This window comes from Chiloscyllium plagiosum, unplaced genomic scaffold, assembly GCF_037043375.1.
Source record: "Chiloscyllium plagiosum isolate Xiang-an unplaced genomic scaffold, Cpla_swu_hap1 HiC_scaffold_45, whole genome shotgun sequence".
NCBI lineage: Eukaryota > Metazoa > Chordata > Chondrichthyes > Orectolobiformes > Hemiscylliidae > Chiloscyllium > Chiloscyllium plagiosum.
The window spans coordinates 35,778,876-35,801,723 of record NW_028270183.1 but is presented as its reverse complement, the minus strand read 5'-3'; the positions used below and the strand labels follow the sequence as shown (position 1 = coordinate 35,801,723).

At 42.8% G+C, this 22,848-nt stretch overlaps 1 protein-coding gene across 1 annotated transcript in view; it reads right to left on the bottom strand.

Moving 5' to 3' along the window:
* Positions 1–22,848, bottom strand: part of LOC148136470 (uncharacterized) — a 132,628-nt gene that overhangs the window by 50,899 nt on the left and 58,881 nt on the right. The window contains exons 9-11 of the mRNA XM_087983274.1: positions 20,299–20,373; positions 15,098–15,172; positions 9,949–10,008 (exon numbers count right to left, since the gene is read on the bottom strand). Coding sequence (XP_087839400.1) covers positions 9,949–10,008; positions 15,098–15,172; positions 20,299–20,373 — 210 coding nt within the window. The remainder of the gene's footprint in view (positions 1–9,948; positions 10,009–15,097; positions 15,173–20,298; positions 20,374–22,848) is intronic.

The window sequence follows — 22,848 nt, the reverse complement described above, 5'->3', positions numbered from 1 at the left end:
TAGCTGATGACTTCAGTCAGGCAACATTTGGAGTATTGTGCGGAGTTTTAGTTGCCACATTATGGAAAGGATGTGGTGGCTTTGGAAACTGTGTAAAGGAGGTTGACAAGGATGTTGCCTGGATTGGAGTATGTAGCTCACTTGGACAAACTTGGATTGTTTTTGCTAAAATGCTGGAGGCTGAGGGTGACTTGATAGAAGTGTAAAACAAAATTAGTGGCATGGATAGGGTGGATAGTTGAGGTCTTTTCCCAAGGAGATGTCTAATACAGTCATAGAGTCATAAAGACATACAGCATGTAAACAGACCCTCCTGTCAAACCAGATACCTGCAAACCAGATAACCTAAATCAATCTAGTCCCATTTGCCAGCATTTGGCTCATATCCCTTTAAACCTTTCCTATTCATGTACCCATTCATGTACCAGCCTCCACCATCTCTTCTGACAGCTCATATGTATCACCCTGTGAGAAAAAGTTGCTCCTTAGGCCCTTTTTAAATCTTTCCTCTCTCACCTTAAACCTATGTCATAGAGTCTTTGAGATGTACAGCATGGAAACAGACCTTTCAGTCCAACCCGTCCATGCTGACCAGATATCCCAACCCAATATAGTCCCACCTGTCAGCACCCACCACCCTCTGCGTGAAAAAGTTGCCCCTTAGGTCTCTTTTATATCTTTCCCCTCTCACCCTAAACCTATGCTCTCTAGTTTTGGACTCCCCTTCTCTGGGGAAAAATCCTTGGCTATTCACACTATCCATGCTCCTCATGATTTTATAAACTCCTATAAGGGTCACCCCTCAGCCTCCGACACTTCAGAGAAAAGAGCCCCAACCTATTCAACCTCTCTCTACAGCTCGAACCCTCCAACCCTGGCAGCTTCCTTGTTAATATTTTTGAACCCTTAGATGTTTCACAACATTCTTCCTATAACAGAGAGACCAAAATTACAAGCAGTATTCCAAAAGTGACGTAAGAAATGTCCTGTATAGTTGCAATATGACCTCCCGAAATACTCCATACACTGACCAATAAAGGCAAGTATACCAAACACCTTCTTCACTACCCGAATTCCCTTTGACTCCACTATGAACTTGTACCTGACCTCTATACCTCAGGTCAGAACGCATGGAACTAACCTTGCTCCGGGTTACTTGACAGAAGGAGAAAGACCAAGGAAATGGAGATTCAGTAAGAGATAGGGAGTGACACAGAGAGATTTGAGAAACAATTTGGATGGGAGCAGACATATTTTAATTATTGTACAATGTGTTTCATTAATAAGGCAAAACAGCGATGTCACAGAAAACCATAAGAGATTAAGTGAATGGATTGTATGAGTATGGTCTGGAGGGCATTGTCCCCTATTGTTGGCTGTGTGTCTATGCTGATTGGTTGTGTATGTAAATGTCAAAATTTCCCTTTCATTGTAATTCACTGTGTAATTGCAGACTGATTCAGCCATCATACCTCCAGGCAATTGGCAGCATTCAGAGTAAGTTGGTCTGCAATCTGAAACTCACTGCTTCCCATTGACTTAAATGAATGGATTCAAACAAAAGTTCTGCTTCACTCAAATAAAAGAAAATTCTGCAAATGCTAGAAATCAATAACAAACATAAACCTTCTGAAGAAGAGTCTTATTGTGCTTGAAACTGAACTCTATTTCTCTCTCACAGATGCTGCTGGATGTGCTGGGTTTCTCCAACATTCTCAGTGTTTATGTCTGCTTCACTGTTTGTGAATTTCTGACCATCTATCAATTGCCAAATTAAGACTTTCAGTTCAGCTACTTCGCCAACTTGTTAGTGTAACTGTAGTGATTGTAACGAGGTCTGCCAGAGGATTTCATACAAAAAAAGTCCCCCGTTTGGGTCTGTTACTTTGGTCCAATCAAGGAGCTGTGTCTGACAGATATAAACAGGCGTGTTCCCTTCGATGTGAAGGGCAGTGTTTGTCACTGGTCACTCGGGTGTTTTCCTATCTTCCTGGTGGTGGAAATTGAATAAAGATTCGTGCACTTTGTGTCTTTCACTGTGTCTCACACCTGCACACACACACCATGGGTGCTGGGGAAAAAATAAGCACTACTGCGGTTAGGTGGTAGTGTGGGGGGTAAAAAAATTGAAAAAAAATAAAAAAAATAAACAGGCGTGTCAGAGGTTCTAATCACTCTGAGAACCAGCTCTGAGGCAGCTAGATCAGATGTCAAGGATTCTCGCGTGTAAATAAAGGGTGACTTGATAACGGGATACCGACGTCTGTGGAGTTATTTCAGTGGTGACGGGAGTGGGATTAATGACATAACCATGCAAAAGTGCCAACTAGATGAAGCCCAACTGGAATCAAACAGACATTACAACTGGCTTTATCACTGGAAAATGTGACAGGTGGAGCATATGAATTGCAGAATATTCCGATGGAAGTGGACACCCTCCAGTTTGACTGAAGTTGAGGAGCACCACCTAAGTGAAGGTAATTGCGTAGCTCACTTAGGGCATATCCTGAACAGAGGGACTCCAGGTCCATCCACAGCAAAACCCCAAAACAAAGCAAAGTCTCAGTTAAATGATTAATTTTTCTCATCTGATAAGAGAACTCATAGTATCCAGAAGACTCCACATCCTGGAAAGTTCACCTACATCTTTGGAATGGTTAAACTGCTCAGCAACATCCAAATCAGAATCAATCCAAATAAATGTCTGGTTAAATGGTCACCCAGTTCAAATGGAGGTTGATATTGGAATAGCTATTTCAGTACTTGTAGAATCAGTCTTTAATAAAATTCTCTCTGGATGCCAATCCTTAAGTTTGGGTAATACCTTGGCTAGACTGAGAACCTATACCAGGGAACAATTACAGATTAAAGGTATAACTTATGTTCTGGCTTCTTACGAGAAACAGCTGGTTCAGATTACCAAAGATTTTTGTGAAAGTCTTGGACCCAAACTTGATGATGCAAAATTGGTTAACCGAGATTGGCTCAACATTTTTCAGATAGAAAATGGCTGCCTGATTGAAGTCCTAATTAAATACCTGGAAGGTTTTCAGGAAGGACAATGGACTATCAAAGGAGCCAAGCTCACCTTGCATGTTTGTCAGGAAGCAATTCCGTGATTCTACAAGAGCCGTGCAGTGCCATTTGCCTTACAGGCAGAAGTACAGGCAGAAATCAGGAGACTGGAAAGTGAAGGAATCATCAAATAGGTTTACAGAATGGGCAGCACCAGTTGTACCGATTGTGAGCCTGATAGATTAAGTTTGCCTTTGTGGGGATTTTAAACAAATAGCAAACCATTTTTCGCAGCTGGATAAATAACCAATCCCTCGCATACAGGATTTACATGCAAAGCTGACAGGGCAAGGTCCTTCACAAAGTTGGATATCAGCAATGTGTCCTTGCAATTGCAGTTAGATGAAGATTCCCTCTACCTATAAGGGTTTTTACCACGAGACGGGTATGACATTTGGGGTATTGTCAGCCAGAGCAATTTTTCAGTGGATGATGGAGAATATTTTACAAGGTCTATTCCATGTCTCCATTTATCTAGATGACAAGGAAGACCAATAAGGAGCACTGAGAGAACACAGACATAGTCCTTAGATATTTCTCCCAAGTGGGTATATGCCTTAGAAAGGAAAAATGTGTGTTCCAGGCACCCAAAGCAACCTACTTGATTTAGAGTTGACAAGACGGAGTTATACCCATTGGAAGATAAAGTGAGGGTGATCAAAGGTGTTCTGGCTTCCACATTAATACCAGAGCCAATGCTTTTCCTTGGGTTGCTGAACTATTATGGAACATTTATACATGACCTGGCATCCATCCTGGTACTTTTGCTCTTCAAGGTTTTGCTATCAAACTCTTAAAAAAGGGTCAGCCTTGGAAATGGTCACATAGCCAAGTCATAGTCTTCAAGGAAGTGAAGAAACAGCTATCATCCTCTAAAGTGTTGGCACACTATGATCCCAAGTGAGATCTGGGATTGAAAATGTGATGGCATTGGGGTAGTATTAGCTCATAGGTGGACCGACGCAGAGGAACATATAATAGCATATGAATCCAGGACATTGGCTAATGCAAAGCATAAACACTCCCAGGTAGAGAAAGAAGGTTTGGCAGTCATATCTGGAGTCAGGATGTTGCACCAATACTGACATAAATTTATCATAATAATGGACTACAAACCCCTGCTAGGTCCACTTAATGTGGAGAAAGCAGTGTCATCTACAGCTTCAGGCCACATTCAGCAGTGGGCTAATACTAAGTGCATATAAGTACAAGTTGATACACCTTCTGGAAGACCAAGTAACAAATGCAGATGCACTGAGCCACCTCCCGCTGGCAGATATACCATCGCTGGTACCTCAACTGGAAGAGTCCAAAATGGTTTTCCATTTTCTGGACACATTTCTAGTCACAACTGACTTTGGAGACAAAAAGATCAGGTCTTGGACAAACTGAAACAGCTGGTGGTGATGGGGGAAATCAGAGGGCTGTCACAACCAGAATGGAAATCCTTTTGGACCCAGAGAGACCAGATTACAACAGAGGATGGCATATTACTATGGGGAGCAAGAGTGACTGTTCCAAGCAAAGATTCTTGCCAGATGCTGCCTGAACTCCACCAGGGTCATCCAGAGGTTTCCAAAATGAAGATGTTCACGAGAAGTTATATCCGGTGGCCAGGATTCAATGCAGACAAAGCTGCATTGATGGGGAAGTGCTCAGAGTACCAACAAGGACAGACATTACTACCAGCAGATCCCCCATATTTGTAAGAATGGCTGGATAAATCCTGGACTTGGTTACACATCGACTATGCACATTCTTTCAATGCTCGTAGTCAATGTGGACGCCCGTTCAAAATAGTTGGACGTGCATCGAGATCATTCATCAAACATGGGGACATAAGGTAGAAAACATGCGTTCATCTTTTGCAAGACACGGACTCCCGGAAGTCTGGTCACAGATAACTAGCCATAGTTTACCAGCAGTGAATTTGAGTATTTCCTAAAGTTGTCATGTCAGGACAGGTCCATACCATTCATCACTCAATGGTCTGACAGAAAGAGCAGTTCAAACTTTGAAGGGAGGCTTAAACAGGCCACAGCTTCACTAGATAGCAAACTGATTTAATTCCTATTTGATTATAGAATCACCCCTCATGCAATTACATGGTTAGCTTCAGCAGAGATGCTAAAGCGAAAACAACTCCACACTAGGTCAAATCTGATCTTCCAGATCGGGTGGTGGGAGGGGTGAAATAGCATCAGGAATGCCAATGCTGGACCCAAGATGTGTGGAAACCAGAGTTTACTTCAGGGGACAAAGTTTGGTGTAGGAACCATGGGAACGGTCGAATTGAGGTCGGGTCCAGTGATGTACACCGTTAGAGTAGGTGCGATGCTCCTGAACAAGCAACAAACTTGTAAACAAAGTGGGAATATAATTTGCCCAGCAACAGAGAGACCTAGGGGTTCATAATTCTTTGAAACTTGCATCACAGGTAGACAGGGGTAGTTAAGAAGGCCTTTAGTGTTCAGACCTTTGAGCACTGGAGCTGGGATATCATGTTGAGATTGTACAAGACATTGCATAGTCTTGAGTGGTGTGCACTTCTGGTCACCCTGCTATAGGAAGAATATTATTAAATTGGAGAGGGTTCAGAAAACATTTATCAGGACATTGCTGGGAATGGAGGGTTTGAGACATAAACATAGGCTGGAAAAAGTGGACATGCTTCACAGGGTGTAGGAGGTTGAGAGATGACCTTATTGAGATTTATGAAATTATAAGGGGCATAGATAAGATGAATGACAAATGTCTTTTCCCTAGGGTGGGGGAGTTCAAAACAAGGGGACATACTTTTAAAGTGCGAGGAGAAGGGTTTAAAAAAGACATGAGGGGCAACCGTTTTACACAGAGAGTGGTCTGTGTGTGGAATGAACTGCCAGAGAAAGTGATGGACGCAGGTACAGCTGCAATGTTTAAAAGCTATTTGGATAAGTTCACAAATAGGAAATGTTTGGAGGGATACGGGCCAAGTACAGGTTATTGGGATGAGTTTAAGGGAAGAATGTGGTTGGAGAGAAAAATTGAAGCTGAAAAAAAAGAGCGGGCAGAGCGGATGAGCTCTAACTGGAGCATCCTACTCTGTTGCCATCTTGCAACTATCATTTTAGCTGCCAGAAGTTGTTGGGTTCTTCGATAGCCATTTTAAAAAAAGATTTGCTGTTGTGACAATGGCAAGACAGATATTCATTGCCCATTCCCTAACTGCCCTTGAGAAGACGGTTACAGGCCTCATTGTTAAACCGTCACAGTCCACATTGTTGTGCTGGTACAGGCAATGTCATATCCAATCAATACTTTCAAAAACTGGACACAAACAAGCTGCAAATCCTTCTGGCATTTGATTTCCAGTCATTATCGAGTCTTCAGTGGAACAGTGATATATTGAAACCCTGGTACACTACAGTTTTCCTAAGACTGTCTTTCCTCAAATTTGGAGACCAAAACTGCGCACAATATTCCAGGTGTGGTCTCACCAGGGCCCTGTACAGCTGCAGAAGGACCTCTTTGCTCCTATACTCAATTCCTCTTGTTATGAAAGCCAGCAGGCCATTAGCCTTTTTCACTGCCTGCTGTACCTGCATGCTTGCTTTCATTGACTGATGTACAAGAACACCCAGATCTCTCTGTACTGCCCCTTTACCTAACTTGACTCCATTTAGGCAGTAATCTGCCTTCCTGTTCTTGCCACCAAAGTGGATAACCACACATTTATCGACATTAAGCTGCATCTGTCATACATCTGTCCACTCACCTAGCCTGTCCAGATCACCCTGTAATCTCTTAACATCCTCCTCACATTTCACCCTGCCACCCAGCTTTGTGTCATCAGCAAATTTGCTAATATTACTTTTAATACCTTCATCTATATCATTATTGTACATTGTAAAAAGCTGCGGTCCCAGCTCTGATCCCTGCAGCATACCACTGGTTACCGCTTGCTATTCTGAAAGGGAGCCGTTTATCACTACTCTTTTAGTTTCCTGACAGCCAACCAATTTTCAATCCATGTCAGTATTTTGCCCCTAATACTATGTGCCCTAATTTTGCTCACTAACCTCCTATGTGAGACTTTATCAAAGGCTTTCTGAAAGTCCTGGTATACTCCATCCACTGGATCTCCCTTGCCCATCTTCAGAGTTACAGCCTCAAAAAATTCCAGAAGATTAGTCAGGCATGATTTCCCCTTCATAAATCCATGCTGACTCTGATCTGTCCTGTTACTGCTATCCAGATGTGTCATAATTTCATCCTTTATAATTGACTCCAGCATTTTTCCCACCACTGAGGTCAGACGCTGGTCTATAATTCTCTGTTTTCTCTGTCCCTCCTTTCTTAAAAAGTGGGACAACATTAGCCACCCTCCAATCCGCAGGAACTGATCCTGAATCTATAGAACATTGGAGAATGATCATCAATGCATCCACGATTTCTAGAGCCAATGGAGCAGAAAACTCAAAAAAGGATCATGCCGTAAAGTCAACAGAAACTTCCCTCGACCCTGTGTTTTGTTGCAGGTCTGTGGACTTTTAATAGAGCAACAATCTCTGCACTCCGACTTCACTTCCGCCCAGCTCTCGCCGCTCTCTGCTGCAAGAGATTGCAGCAAATTTTGCCTGATTATTGGAAACATTACATATAATATTCTATTGCTCCTTGCTATAGGCAAAGTTTTATAGAATTATAAAAAAAAGATTAATCTGTGCCAGCATGAAACCATAGGATTATTGTCACGTGAGTACAATGAAAAGTTCACATGTCACTACACGGTGCCATCTTAGGTACAGAATCTTGGGGATTTCCATTGGGATGAGTGAACTCACATGTTTCAGAATGAATCATTTCCCCACTATTGGAACTATCATAACATTCAAGGCTACAGGTCTAGTGCTGGAAAGTGGAACTAGTGTGGATTTAGTGTAGCTTTGGCAGCATAGACTTGTATGACTCTGAGAGAGTCCTCTTATCAAAGATAGTCAGTGCCTAGTCAAAGGACTGGATATTGAGCAAGAGCTGGGTTGTGTGGCAGCCTCCTCTGTATCCTTCTGTCCATGAGTCATCAACTTGGGTCCTGCCATCACTTGACACATTTGTGCCAGATTCCAAGACTCCATGGCTACTGTGTTAGCAGTTATCATGATCTCCATGATATGGCTTAACTCAAGAACTGTCAGCCACTAGGAGAATTCTGATTGAATGGCACTTCTGATTGGGCAGACTTAGATTAGATTAGATTAGATTACTTACAGTGCGGAAACAAGTCCACACCGACTCTTCAAAGAGCAACCCACCCAGACCCATTCCCCTACATTTACCCCTTCACCGAACACTACGGGCAATTTAGCATGGCCAATTCACCTAACCCGCACATTTTCGGACTGTGGGAGGAAACCAGAGCACCCGGAGGAAACTCACGCAGACACGGGGAGAATGTACAAACTCCACACAGACAGTTGCCCGAGGCGGGAATTGAAACCGGGTCTCTGGTGCTGTGAGACAACATGCTAACCACTGTGTCACCGTGCCGCCCGTTTCTGTCCCTAGATCCTGATGCCAGGGCAAGACCCTTGAATGATTGGCTTGTCGTTTGGCGATTTCCCTGAAGGAGATGGCACAATTCAAAAATATTCCACTTTAAAGGTTTTCGCTTTCATATAGAATCTCTTACAGTGCTGAAACAGGGCATTCACACACTCTTCCCCCCTCCCCCACTCACCATCCCACATTTAGCTTGGCTAATCCACTTAGCCTGCACATCTTTCAATTGTGGGAGGCACTCCACACAGACACAGGGAGAACATGTAAACTCCACACAGTCATCCAAGGCTGGCGTTGCACTTGGGTCCCTGGTACTATGAGGTAGCTGTGTTAACCACCATGCCACCTATGCAGAGCTGCTTGTTATTCTGCAATGAACACTGACTCTGGACCCTTGCAGCTCTCTTTGCCTTTTGTTTCTTTAGCATTTTTATATGTTATTGGATATGGGCATTGCTGGCTGGGCCAGCATTTATGACTCATCTCTAGTTGCTTGCAGGTGGTGTTCCTTTGTACATGCTGCCCTTTCCCTCTAACTGGTAGTAGTTATGAATTTGGAAGATGCTGTCTAAGACGCTTTGGAGAATTTTTGCAGTGCATCTTATAGATGGAACACACTGATGCTATTGAGTGTTAGTCTCGGAGGGAGTGAATGTCCTGCATGTAATGCCAGTTAAGTGGAACTGTGACCTGGATGGTGAGAGGCTTCTTGATTGCTATGTTGCCTTGCTTTGTGTGTTTACTATTTAATTTGTTTAACCTATCTTTGATCTTTCCTTTCATTCAACATGGCCCTTTCCAACATCATAAAAACAAATCACATTTCCACCTTTCTTCCATTGTGAAGAGGAGCCAGATTGGAAGTGAAAGTTTGGCTCTGTTTCTTCTGGAAGGCAAGTTGAGTCATTTTCAAAACTTTCTGTTTTTGTTTCAGCATCTGCAGTATTTTGCTTTTATAAAGCTGCGCCAATCGTGCGGTTAAGAGAAAAGACCCAAGATTGCAGGAAACATAAGGCCAGAGAAAATTGTAGGGGTCAACTGGGGTGAGAGCATGGACTGATGTGAAGACAGAAGTGAGGATCGAGAGAAGAATGAATCTGTTTATGGTTTTCCTTCTCCCAAGTTTATTTTCGCAGTTTTTCGTTGTTTGCGCTGCTGAATTCTTACTACAGTTTAATATGACTTCAAGAAACATCCCCATGAATGACACACTTTTCAGGTCTCTGTATTTATCAGAAGAATTAGGTGCAAGAAAACATTATTCAGAGGGCAGGATGAACCTAGTTTACATCCTGCAGAAAAACCTCTTTCAACTTGTTATTGAGTACTTACTGTTATTCTTCATCTGGGGAACAGCCTGGGAACTCCTTGTATCTTTGGACATTCCAACAACTGAAAACAAAGAAACATATCATGCCCTGAGCACACCATGTTTTTTTTTCTCTTTCTATCATTTTATTTGCTGTTGTAATCAAATAAAATGTAGGCCCTGTAGTGCCATAGGTAGTATCCCTGCCTTTTGAGCCAAAAGAATCTGTGTTTGAGTCCCACTTCTGAACGTGTCGGACAAGAAATGTCTCTCAAAACACTCAAATAAGCTCAATATCAACCTGCAAAAACTTCAAATATATGTGAAAAGGCCATGCTAAATTTCCCAGAGTGTTCAGGAATATCCAGGTGCCTTAGTCAAGGGTAAATGTAGAGTAAAAGGCTGGGGGAATGGGTCTGGGTGGGTTACTCTTCGAAGGGTTGGAGTGGATTTGTTGGGCCAAATGGCCTGTTTCCATACTGTAGGGATTCCATGATTAAATATGATTAAATATGCCAATTGTAGGTGGTAAGACTGAAGAGATTCCTGCCCAGCCACATGAAGAGTAGTGGAGTCTTTACCAACTCTGGAGTTAGAGAGATACCTGGCTTCGATGCTCCATGAGAGTTAAACTGACCACAACAAGAGGATGGAGTGACATGCATACCAAGGGAACCTTACTTTTACTTCAAATCAAAAACAAAAATTACTGAAGAAACTCAGCAAATAAGACCACAAAACATAGTAGCAGAAATTAGGCCATTCAACTCATCGAGTCTACTCCATTATTCAATCATGACTGCTAAGTTTCTCAACCCCATTCTCCTGCTTTCTACCTGTAACCCTTGACAATCAAGAACCCATCTATTTCCGTTTTAAATATACTCATTGACATGGGCTCCACAGCCTTCTGTGGCAATGAATTCCATCGATTCACCACTCTCTGGTTGAAGAAGTTTCTCCTTATTTCCGTTCTAAAGAGTCTTTCCTTCACTCTAAGGCTGTGCCCTCGGGCCCTACCAATAGAAACATCTTCCCAACATCTACGCAGTCCAGGCCTTTCAGTATTCTGTTAGTTTCAACTAGATCTCCCCTCATCCTTCTAAACTCCATCGAGTATAGTCCCAGAGTCCTCAAACATTCCTCATATATTAAGCTTTTCACTTCTGGGACCATGCTTGTGAACCTCCTCTGCACCTGCTCCAGAGCGGATATGTCCTTCCTGAGATATGGGGCCCAAAATTGCACACAATACTCTAAATGTAGCAGAGCTTTAAAGAGTCTCAGAAAAATATCTCTGCTTTTATATTGAAGTGCTTTTATATTATCAAAATAAATGCCAACATTGCATTTGCCTTCCTAACTACTGGCTCAACCCGTGAGTTTAGCTTGAGAGAATCCTGGACTAGAATTCCAAGTTCCTTTGCACTTCAGACTTCTGAATTTTGTCCCCAATTAGAAAACAATTGATGCTTCTATTCTTCTTACCAAAGTGCATGACCTTATACTTTCCCATGTAGTACTCCATCTGTCACTTCTTTGCCCACTTTCCTAACCTGTCCAAATCCTTCTGCAGTCTCCCCACCTCCTCAATGCTACCTGTCTCTCTACCTATTTTTGTATTGTCTGCAAACTTAGCCAGAATTCCCTCAGTTCCTTCATTTAATCATTAATGTACAAAGTGAAAAGTTGAGATCTCCAACACTGACCCTTGTGGAACACCACTTGTCACCAGGTGCCATCCTGAGAAAGACCCATTTATGATGTCTTCGTTGGTAATGTGATTGATGGTGGTTGGGGTGTGTGTGATGGTCTCTTCTAAAAGTGTGGTAAGTGTTTCCTTTGCCAGGTCGATGTTGATGGAGGTGAACAGTGCTGTTACATTGAATGAGATCATTGTTTTGTCTTCCTCTATTTTGGTGTTTTGATGATTTTTAGGAATTCCTGGGTGGAGTGGATGGAGTGCTGTGACTCTTCTACTAGGTATTTCAGTCTTGCGTGTAGTTCTTTGTCCAGTCTGTAAGTTGACTGTCTGTAAACATCATGAAGCTAGTGGACCTGTGCCTCACCACCCACTTCACCTTAAACAACATAATCTACAAACAAACCAACGGCACACCCATGGGATCGCCGCTATCAGAATTCATAGCAGAAGCGGTAATGCAAAGACTAGAACAAACAGCCCTACCAACCATCAAACCAAAAATCTGGGTCCGCTACGTAGATGACACCTTTGTCATCACAAAACGAAACAAGATAGGAGAGACATTCAATATCATCAACAACATCCTCACAGGCATAAAGTTCACCAAGGAGGGAGAAACCGACAACAAACTCGCATTCCTGGACGTCACATTCAAAAGAAATGACAACGGAGAACTACAAACCTGCGTAAACAGAAAACCGACAAACACTGACCAAATACTTAACTACACCAGCAACTATCCCAACACACACAAACGAAGCTGTATCAGAACACTATTCCAATGAGCCACCACACACTGCAGCACAGACGAACTTCGGAAAACAGAGGAGAACCACCTATACAATGTATTCAAGAAGAACGGATACTCAAAAAAATACAGTCCGCAGATTCCTCAAGAACAAACCACAACAAGCAGACCAAACACAGCCAGAAACCCTAACCACCTTACCATACATCAAAGAAGTTTCAGAAATGACAGCCAGACTACTAAGACCCCTCGGAATCCTAGTAGCACACAAGCCCACCAACACTCTCAAACAAAAACTAACAAACTTAAAAGACCCAGTACAACCCATGGACAAAACCAATGTCATCTACAAAATTCCATGCAAGGACTGCCACAAACACTACATAGGACAAACAGGAAGAAAGTTAGCCACCAGGATACACAAACACCAGCTAGCGCTTCGGCGGGGCGGTGTGGACTAGTTGGGCCGAAGGGCCTGTTTCCACACTGTAAGTAATCTAATCTAATCTAATGTATACATAGATCTAGACACCATCTATCAACCCCTCAGAAAATGAACAGGAAATGACATCACCACAAACCTCAGGAACCCCATCCAGGACAAACATATAAATAGAAAGCAGGAGACAACAGCTTCGCTTCACTTGGAGGTCGCCACTGATGATGTTACCTAGCCAGGTAATGAAACGTCTGGATATCAAACCTACAGCTCAGCGAGCAAACCTACACCCTAAACTTCAACCTGAGCTACAAACCTTCACAAATCTAGCAGATTTGTCAGGCATGACCTCCCCTTGATGAAACCATGCTGACGTTGCTCTATTTTACCATACATTTCCAAGTTTTCAGAAACCTCATCCTTCACAATGAACTCCAAAATCTTACCCAAGACCGAGGTTAGGCTAATTGGCCTGTAAATTTCCATCTTTTGCCTAACTCCCTTTTTAAACAAGTGTGTCACATTAGCGATTTTCCAGATTTCTGGGACCATCCCTAACTCTAGTGATTCCTGAAAGATCCCTTGATTCCTGAAACACCCATCATATCTCTTCAGCTATCTCCTTTAGACCTTTGGGGTGTAGTCCATTTGGTCCACTTTCAGACCTTTCACTTTTTCTAGAAACTTCTCCTTGGTGATGGCTACCATACTGAGCTCTGCCCCCTTACACTTTTGAATTTTTGAGATATTACTCATGTCTTCCAACTGATACAAAGTAATTATTCAGCTCCTCAACCATTTCGTTGTTCCCCACGACTATCTCTCTAGCCTCACTTTCCAGAGGTCCAATGTCCACTTTTGCCTCTCTTTTGCCCTTTGTATAACTAAGTAAACTCTTAGTCTTCCTTTATATTACTGGCTAGCTTACCCTCATATTTTAACTTATCCCTCTATATTTCTTTTTTTGCTGCCCTCTTGTTGGTCTTTGTAAGCTTCTCAATCTTCTGGTTTCCTATTGCCCTTCACCAGAATATATGCCTTCTCTTTTGCTTCTATGCTAACCACTGACTTCCCTAGCCAGCCATGGTTGCCTCATCCTCCCTGTACCATGCCTCTTTTTTCTAGGGGTGAATCTTTGCTGTGTCTCCTGAATTACTCCCAGAAACTCTTACCATTGCTGTTCCACTGTCTTTCCTGCTCCTTTCCCAGTTGATTCTACTCAGCTCCTCCCTCATGCCTCTGTATTTGCCTATATTCAGCTGTAATACAGTTACCTCTGATTCTATCATCTCTCTCTCAAATTTCAGAGTAAATTCAATCACACTATGATCACTGCCTCCTAAGGGTTCCTTCACCTTAAGCTCCCTTATCAAGCCTGCCTCATTGCACAGCACTAAATCCAGTATTACCTGTTCCCTAGTGGGCTCCATCGCAGGCTGCTCCAAAAAGCTATCTCGTAGATATTCCACAAATGTTTTCTCTTGTAATCCACTACCAACCTGATTTTCTCAGTTGACCTGCATATTGAAATCCCCCATGATCACTGTAGCTTTGCCTTTCTTACACACTCCTTCTATCTCCTGTTAGCTCCTGCTCCTGACTACTGTTTGGAGGCCTGTACATAACTCCAACTGCATTTTTTTAAATATCTGTGCAGTTCCTCAATTCTACCCACACAGATTCTACACCATCTGACCCTAGTTCATTTCTTACTATTGATTCAATTTCATTTCTTACAATAAGGCAACTCCACCCCCTCTGCCCACTTGTCTATCTTTTCGATAGGATGTATATCCTTGAATATTCAATTCCCAATCCTGATTCCCTTGCAGCCACGTCTCTGTGATGCCCACATCATATCCGCCAATTACAATCTGCTCAAGCTCATTTACCTTATTCTTTACACTGCGTAACATCTTCAGTCCTGCATTAACTGTGCCTCTACTCATTGTCATTCATTTGTGTAATGTGCTTGAATTTTGATAGCTAACCCTTTCTAAACACACTGTCCTAGTTATGTCTGTGCTGGAGACTTTAACAAACTCTCCTGACTTCTCGTTCCCTGTCATTTCTTTTAAATTTTTCTATACAGTTGAATCCAGCCCTGCAGATGTTAACTTGCTGCTTTGTTTTCAACTTATGGATGTATTACCCTTCCATTTCCCCCACTTTCAGTTTAAAGTCCTGTTGGCAGCAAGTGTGGAGAGAAAGCAGACTTAATACCTTAAGTCAAGTAAACTTTCTTCAGAACTGAATAACTTAGTTCTTTATTTTACTTACATTTATTTGTTGTCCGTGATAGTTCTGTCTGCAGACCAGCCTGGACGTTTCTTATTTCATGAACCATCTGAGTAACTGAAAGAGGAGCAAAATTTTCACTCTCATTCCCATCAACGTTACTCTAGTTTTGGCTCATTGCTGGTTGTGCTTTGGATCATTCATCCAAACAATGTCAGTCACTTGTTCAAAATGTTGGCTCCGATTAATCTGAATGTCTCAATAATCATGAAAAAGAATTCCTGCATTGTTAGACTTTGTCTCTCTCTCTCTCTCTCTCCTCCTGACTGCATCCCTCCATTAGACTAAATCCCTTTGATATCCTCCACCTGCCACACTCGTGCCCTATATCCTTGCTTATTGACAGCTTTGCCAACTTACGATTATTCAGCTGTGAAAGTTGAGTCATGATACGATTGTATAAGTTTCTCATGACCTTTGAAAGTCCTGTAACTGAACAAGGAGCAAGGCATTAGCCACAGTCATATAAGAGTATTACTGAGAGAAGAGACATGGTATTGAAGCTTTTGTGTCTATGCATTTCAGGACACAGGCAAAAATTCAAGTTTCAAAGAGGTAAAAGGGTGCATGAGAAAAGGGCTGATAGGTTGGGCAATCGATTCTGATTGGTTAAGGCACTGCCATGTAACAAGGACCAGGGAACAGTTATCACCATGTTTTTCTTTATTTCTAAAGAGGCTATCATCTAACATTATACATTGCGTTCTGAGCTTTTGAAGTTTTGAGACTGGACAGCACCTACTGAATAATCCCGATTGTTAAGAATTACAATAACAACCAATTTGAAATTATTGCTTGGGCTCACAATGTGGTTCACTTGTGCCTTTTAGAAAATACATATAATCATATGTAGTGTTGTGGGGAAAATCACCAGCCTCGGTGTCAGCGTCGGGGTTCAACAACAGACTTTATTGCACAAATACCAGAGCTCCGGGGAGAGAGAGAGAGAGAGACCAACAGCACAGTGGTCAGCTGCGAGCCTTACCTTCACCCAGAGCACATGTCAAGGTACTTTTATACATTTTGTAATATAATAGGTCAGTTATGAGGTTATTATCTTTGTGACATAGTTTGTTTATTGTAAACATTGCAGAATCGTTGATAGTTTCGGTGCAGTCATTGTCAGTTCCAGTGCAGCCTTTGTTAATTTCAGTGCAGTCATTGTCAATTTCAACGTCTGTGAAGAAGTCCATTGCTGTAGTAATGGGCGCTAGTTGCTGAGAAGGACAATTACTGCAGCCCTGGCTATTAGCACTTTGTATTTAGTCTGTATCAAACAATTAGTATTTCCATCAAAGGTGTTGTCTGGACCCAGACACTTTGGTGGGCACTGTACGCTACTCGTGTATATTCTCTCCCCCACCCACCTTAAACTAATCAACTAGGTTGTGAATATATTGCGCTGGCATCCTGGTGACCCCAGGCAGTATCTGTGTTTGCTCTGCTGTCTCTCTCTATATTGTGGTCCGGCAGCCATCTTGTATGTCAAGTGGCTAACCTATGGCTCAGTGGCCATCTTGTGTGTTCGTGTCACCCTGCACCGTTCCATCTCCCACTTCACTCCCCCCTCTTTGTGGTCAGGGAGGTGACTTCAGAGATCTCCTGTAGACCATGCAATTTCCATTTTAATCTTCCCCATCTCACCTTATGCCTATGCCCTCATTTGTACAGCTGTAACATGATGTCTCAACTCCAGTACTCAAATTACAGCACAGGAACAGGTCCCTTGGCCTTCCAAGCCTGCACCGATCCCGATCCTCTATCTCAACCTGTCGCCTATTTTTGAAGGATCTGTATCCCTCTGCTCCCTGCCCATTTACGTATCTGTCTAGATGCATCTTAAATGACGCTATCGTACCCGCCTCTATCACCTCCACTGGCAACGCGTTCCATGCGCCCACTACTCTCTGCATAAAGATCTTTCCACGCATATCTCCCTTAAACTTTTCCTCTCTCACCTTGAACTCGTGACCCCTAGTAATTGATTACCTCACTCTTGGAAAAAGCTTCTTGCTATCCACCCTGTCTATACCTCTCATGATTTTGCAGCCCACAAGCAGTTTCCTCCCTCAACCTCTGTCCTTCTAATGAAAATAATCCTAATGAACTTTTCTTCATAGCTAGCACCCTCCATACCAGGCAACATCCTGGTCACCCTCCTTTGCACCCTCTCAAAGCATCAACATCCTTTTGGTAATGTGGCGACCAGAACTGTACGCAGTATTCAAAATGTGGCTGAACCAAAATCTTATACAACTGCAATATGATCTGCCAACTCTAGTACTCAATGCCCCATCCGATAAAGAAAAGCATGCCGTATGCTTTCTTGACCACTCTATCTACCTGCGTTGCCACCTTCAGGGTACAATGGACCTGTACACCCAGATCTCTGTATACATCAATTTTCCCCAGGGTTTTTCATTTACCATATAGCTCGCTCTTGAATTGCATCTTCCAAAATGCATCACCTCGCATTTGCCCAGATTGAACTCTATCTGCTATTTCTCTGCCCAACTCTCCAATCTATCTATATTCTGCTGTTTTCTCTGGCAGTCTCCTTCACTATCTGCTACTCCATAAATCTTAGTGTCATCTAGCTCTCTAACATGAAGTGAATTCCAGTCAATGTTGGGAAAATTAAAATCTCCTATCACCACCACCCTGTTGCTCCTACATCTTTCCATTATCTGTTTACTTATTTGTACCTCTATCTCCCGCTCGCTGTTGGTAGGCCTGTAGTACAGCCCCAACATTGCTACTGCACCCTTCCTATTTCTGAGCTCTACGCATATTATCTCATTGCTCGAGTCCTTCATAGTGCCCTCCTTCAGCATATCTGTGATGTCCTCTCTGACGGGTAATACAACTCCTCGACCCCTTTTACCTTCCTCTCTCCACCTGAATCATTTATAGTTGCCAACCATGCCCCAAATCTCAGTAAGAACAATAACATCATACTTCCAGGTATTAATCCAAGCCCTAAGTTCATCTGCCTTACCTGCTACACTTCTCTCATTAAAACAAATGCACCTCAGATCTCCTGTCTCTTTGTGTTCATCGTCTGCTCTCTTCCCATTCTTCCCCGAGTCATGCTGACTTCGTTATCTAGTTTCTTACAGGCTTAGTTACTACCTTCTTCTTGTCCACTAACCACCTCATTTGGATCCCAACCCCCTGCTACAGTAGCTTAAACCCTCCCCAACAGCATAAGCAAACGCACCCCCAAGGACACTGGTTCCAGTCCGGCCCAGGTGCAGAAAGTCCAAGTTGCTATAGTCCCACCTCCCCCAGAACCGGTCCCAATGTCCCAAAAATTGAACCCCTCCCTCCTGCACTCTCTCTCAAGCCAAGAATTCATCCTACTTATTCTTTCATTTCTACTCTGACTTGCATGTGGCACTGTCAGCTATCTTGAGATTACTACCTCTGAGATCCTACTTTTTAACTTGGCTCCTAACTCCTTAAATTCTGCTTGTTGGACCTCATCTGATTTTTATCTATATCATTGGTGCCTATATACACCACTACAACTGGCTGTTCACCCACCCTCTTTACACATCTCTGACCTGTCTACCTGGGCTGCAAATTACCATTCAGGAGTCTCGCTTTTGACCACAGAACCGCCTATCTACTCCCCTTACAATTGAATCCCATATGACTAGAGCCTTTCCACTCTTTTTCTCATCCTTCTATAGAGCAGAGCCAGCCATGGTGCCAACCTGGCTACTACTGCCTTCTCTTGGTGAACCATCTCCCTTAACAGTATCCAAAGCGGCATACCTGTTTTGGAGGGAGATGACCGCAGAGGTACTCCTACATCCCCTATACTCTTCAAGGGATTCACTTGATCCCAGCTGTCTATACCTTCTTCCTTTCCTCTACTAGAGCCTCAATATCTGTAGTCATCCAGTATTCCCTACTTCTGCCAGCCTTGCTCTTCAAATTAGCAGGGGCATATTGTTCCAGAACTCTCATTATCTCATCTTGAAAGCCTCCCTCTTACCTGCAAAAAGCCTCCATTCGGCAATGAAAGGGACTTTCCAACAGCAGATTGTTTAGGAGAGTAAGTGTGCACTGAGAGCATTCCGTCTGGACGTATCACCACCTGGTATGGTGTACCATTCCAGATCGGAGACAGTTACATAGAGCGGCGAACTCAGCCTGGACAATCACAAAGGATCCATCTACCAGACCCGCTGTCAAGGAAAGGCCGCTTGCATTCTCAAAGATCCATCCCACCCTGGCAATGTTTTTTACAACCTCTACCGTCAAGGAGAAGGTACAGAAGCCTGAACACACACACACCAGCTGGTTTTGTAACAGTTTCTACCCTCCTGTTGTTAGAATAATGAATGGATAAACAAACTCTTAACATTTGCCAGTACCTGTGTTTTTGTTTTTTGCTGCTGTTTCCCTATTATTTACTTATCTATGCTACCTAACTCTGTGATCTGCCTGTATTGCTCGCAAGACAAAGCTTTTCACTGTGCCTTGGTACACGTGACAATAAATTCAATTCAATATAATTCAAAGTGCAACAATTAATTGATTGAGAGAAATTGAGGACTGCAGATGCTGGAGATCAGAGTCGAAAACTATGGTACTGGAGAAGTACAGCAAGTCAGACAGCATCTGAGGAGCGGGACAGTCAACGTTTCCGGCATAAGCTAGAAAAATGCCACACTTTTCGACACCGAGTAATTGACATAAAGTTTAGTCATGGGAAGAAGTGAGGTCTGCAAATGCTGGAAATCAGAGATGGAAATGTGTTGCTGGAAAAGCGCAGCAGGTCAGGCAGCATCTAGGGAACAGGAGAATCGACGTTTCGGGCATTAGCCCTTCTTCAGGAATCCTGAAGAAGGGCTAATGCCCGAAACGTCGATTCTCCTGTTCCCTAGATGCTGCCTGACCTGCTGCGCTTTTCCAGCAACACATTTCCATCCATAAAGTTTAGTCATAAAAGCCTTGAATTATAAAGGAAGGTAAAACTCAAATACAGAGAGGAATGAATAGGGAATGATATGGTGACATTTAAACACAGCTAAGACTGTTCTGGAAAAGGCAAAGTAGTTCCTTGTCCCTGTGACTCTTTAGAAAAGCAATAGAGCCTTACAAAAAACAAGTACAAAGACCAGTTTAAGTGGGAAACACAAAGAAGTGCTTGGTGCTCATTCAACACTCACTGTTACTGTTCATCTGTGAAAATTCCAGTTTGACACCCTCCTGGGAGACTTTCATGTCCTGGACTGCTTGTGCAACTGAAATAGATTCAAAGCTATCGTTGAAATCCCAGGAAAAATAAAGTTTCTTATCAGTATTTCAAATAATCTGAAACTTGCAGAGACGATGGGCTCCTATCTCATGAATACTTAGCTGATTGGGCAAGGAGCCCCAGGGAGGGGAGAAGCATTGGGCAGTAAACTACTTGCTCTCCTTGTGTAGGGAGGGGAGGTTGGTGGAAAACAAGAAGAAATGTTGATGGGGAGCCATCAGACCACAGAGAAACCAACACCACACACCCCCTCCCCTGTGCCACCATACCTCAAAATGTCCTCACCTGATAGGTTCAGAATCCTTATCAGAGGTTGTTTAACATTTCTGGGTTAAGAAGGAGACCGTTTCAATGATGTACGCCGTGACACCTCCAATTTCTATTCTTCTCCCTCTGCAGCTGTGTGACTCGATAAAGCTGAGGAAATTTCCCATTCATTTTACAAATGCAATGTTTAAATACTTGCTGCCGTGTTATCTTCTCTGACAAAGTGTACAATTATCCTGGCTGCTATCATGGAATAATGGGGCAGCATGGTGGCTCAGTGGTAAGCACTGCTTCCTCATCAAAGACCTAAGTTTGATTCCAGCCTTGGGTGACTGTCTGTGTGGAGTTTGCACATTCGCCCCATGTCTGTGTGGATTTCCTCTGGTTGCTCCGGTTGAGGCCACAATCCAAAGATGTACAGATTAGATGAATTGGCCATGCTAAATTTCTGACAGTGTTCAGGGATGTGAAGGTTCGATGAATTAGTTCGGGGCAAATATAGAATAATAGGGTAGGTGAATGGGTCTGGGTGGATTACTCTTTGGAGGGTCAGTGTGGACTTCCTGGGCTGAAGGGCCAGTTTCCACACTGTAGGGATTTGATGAGCTCGTCCTAGCAAAGGAAGACCTGCCTACGTTTCGGTATGAATCCATTTTCAGCAAATCCTGAATTGATATTTGTTCCTAATTGTGTCTAGAGAAAAGCTAAAAAGTCCCCAAGCTTTTGATTTTTGTGTTATCTACAAACTTACCCTGAAGGCTCACTGAACCTGAAACATTTTCTCTGCCTTCTCTCCACAGATTCTGCTGAGTCTTTCCAGCAATTTCTGCTTTTGATCTTAAATATAGGATAGTAACTAATTAATCCAAGAGAGTATCAGGTTAGTGAGATATTCCTTTATCCCTAACATCCAGAGGTGGTGCTGGAAGGTTATGGCATTTAGCAAAAACGTGGAATTGAAAGCTGGTCTTTCTAAGAGTACCTATGATTGTCACTGAAAAAGAAATCTAGCTTACTAAGGCTCTTTAGGGAGGAAACTCTGCCATCCTTACTGTCTGACCAACACGTGACTCCAAACCCACAATAATATGTTTGGCTCCTGATTCAATGAAAAGAGCAGAAGAACATGACTGGAGCAGCACCAGGCATTTCTAAAAATGAGATGTCAACCTGGTGAAACTACAAAATAGAACTATTTCTCAAACAGCAAAAGCAGCAAGTGACAGAGCTAAGTGATTCAACAAACAACGGATCAGATCGTAGACCCCGCAGTCCTGCCACACCCAGTCATGAATGCAGTTCTTCAATTAATCAACTCACCAAAGGAGGAAGCTTTGAAGGGGGAACCCAGCACATCAGTACAGGAGATAAGATTTAAACATTTGTAACAAACTTCAGCCAGAAATACTGAGTGAATGACGTATTTCAACTTATTTCAGTGGTTCCCACCACCATAGATGTCAGTCGTCAGCCAATTCGATTCACTCCACGTGATAGCTGCATTTGATACTGCAAAGGGTATGGGCCCTGACTACATTCTGACAATAGTACCAGTGCTCCAGAAACTGCTGCAAGCTGTCCCAGAACAGCTACAACACTGACATCTACATGACAATGTGTAAAACTGACCAGCTAGGTCCTATACACAAAAAGCATGACAAGTCAAACCCAGCCCATCAGTCTATTCTCAATCATCAGTAAGGTGATGCAAGATATCGTCATAGTGTTATCAAGCAGCACTTCTTTAGCAATAACATGTTCACTAATGCCGGTTTTGGTTCTATCAGGGCCACTTATGACCTCATTACAGTCTTGGTTCAAACATGACAAATAAAGTAAACGCCAGAGGTGAGGTGAGAATGCCATTTCTTGATATGAAGATGCATTTGACCAAGTGTGGCAAGGAGGTGTATTAAAACTGGAGGCAATAGGAATCAGATCGACAACTGTTTACTGGTTTAAGCCATACCTAGCACAATGGAAAATAGCTGTGGTTGGTGGAGGTCAAATCCTACGAATGAGAAAAAGCTTCTTACATTATAACAATGAATACACTGTGAAAGTACTTCATAAAGTTCTGTGAGATTGGCAACAGTGGTGAAAACAGCTATATAAATACAGTCATGTGCAATGGCACATGTGCAATGAGCAGGGATGTCTTGCTTGCATGTCAATCATACAAGGTATTGCTGAG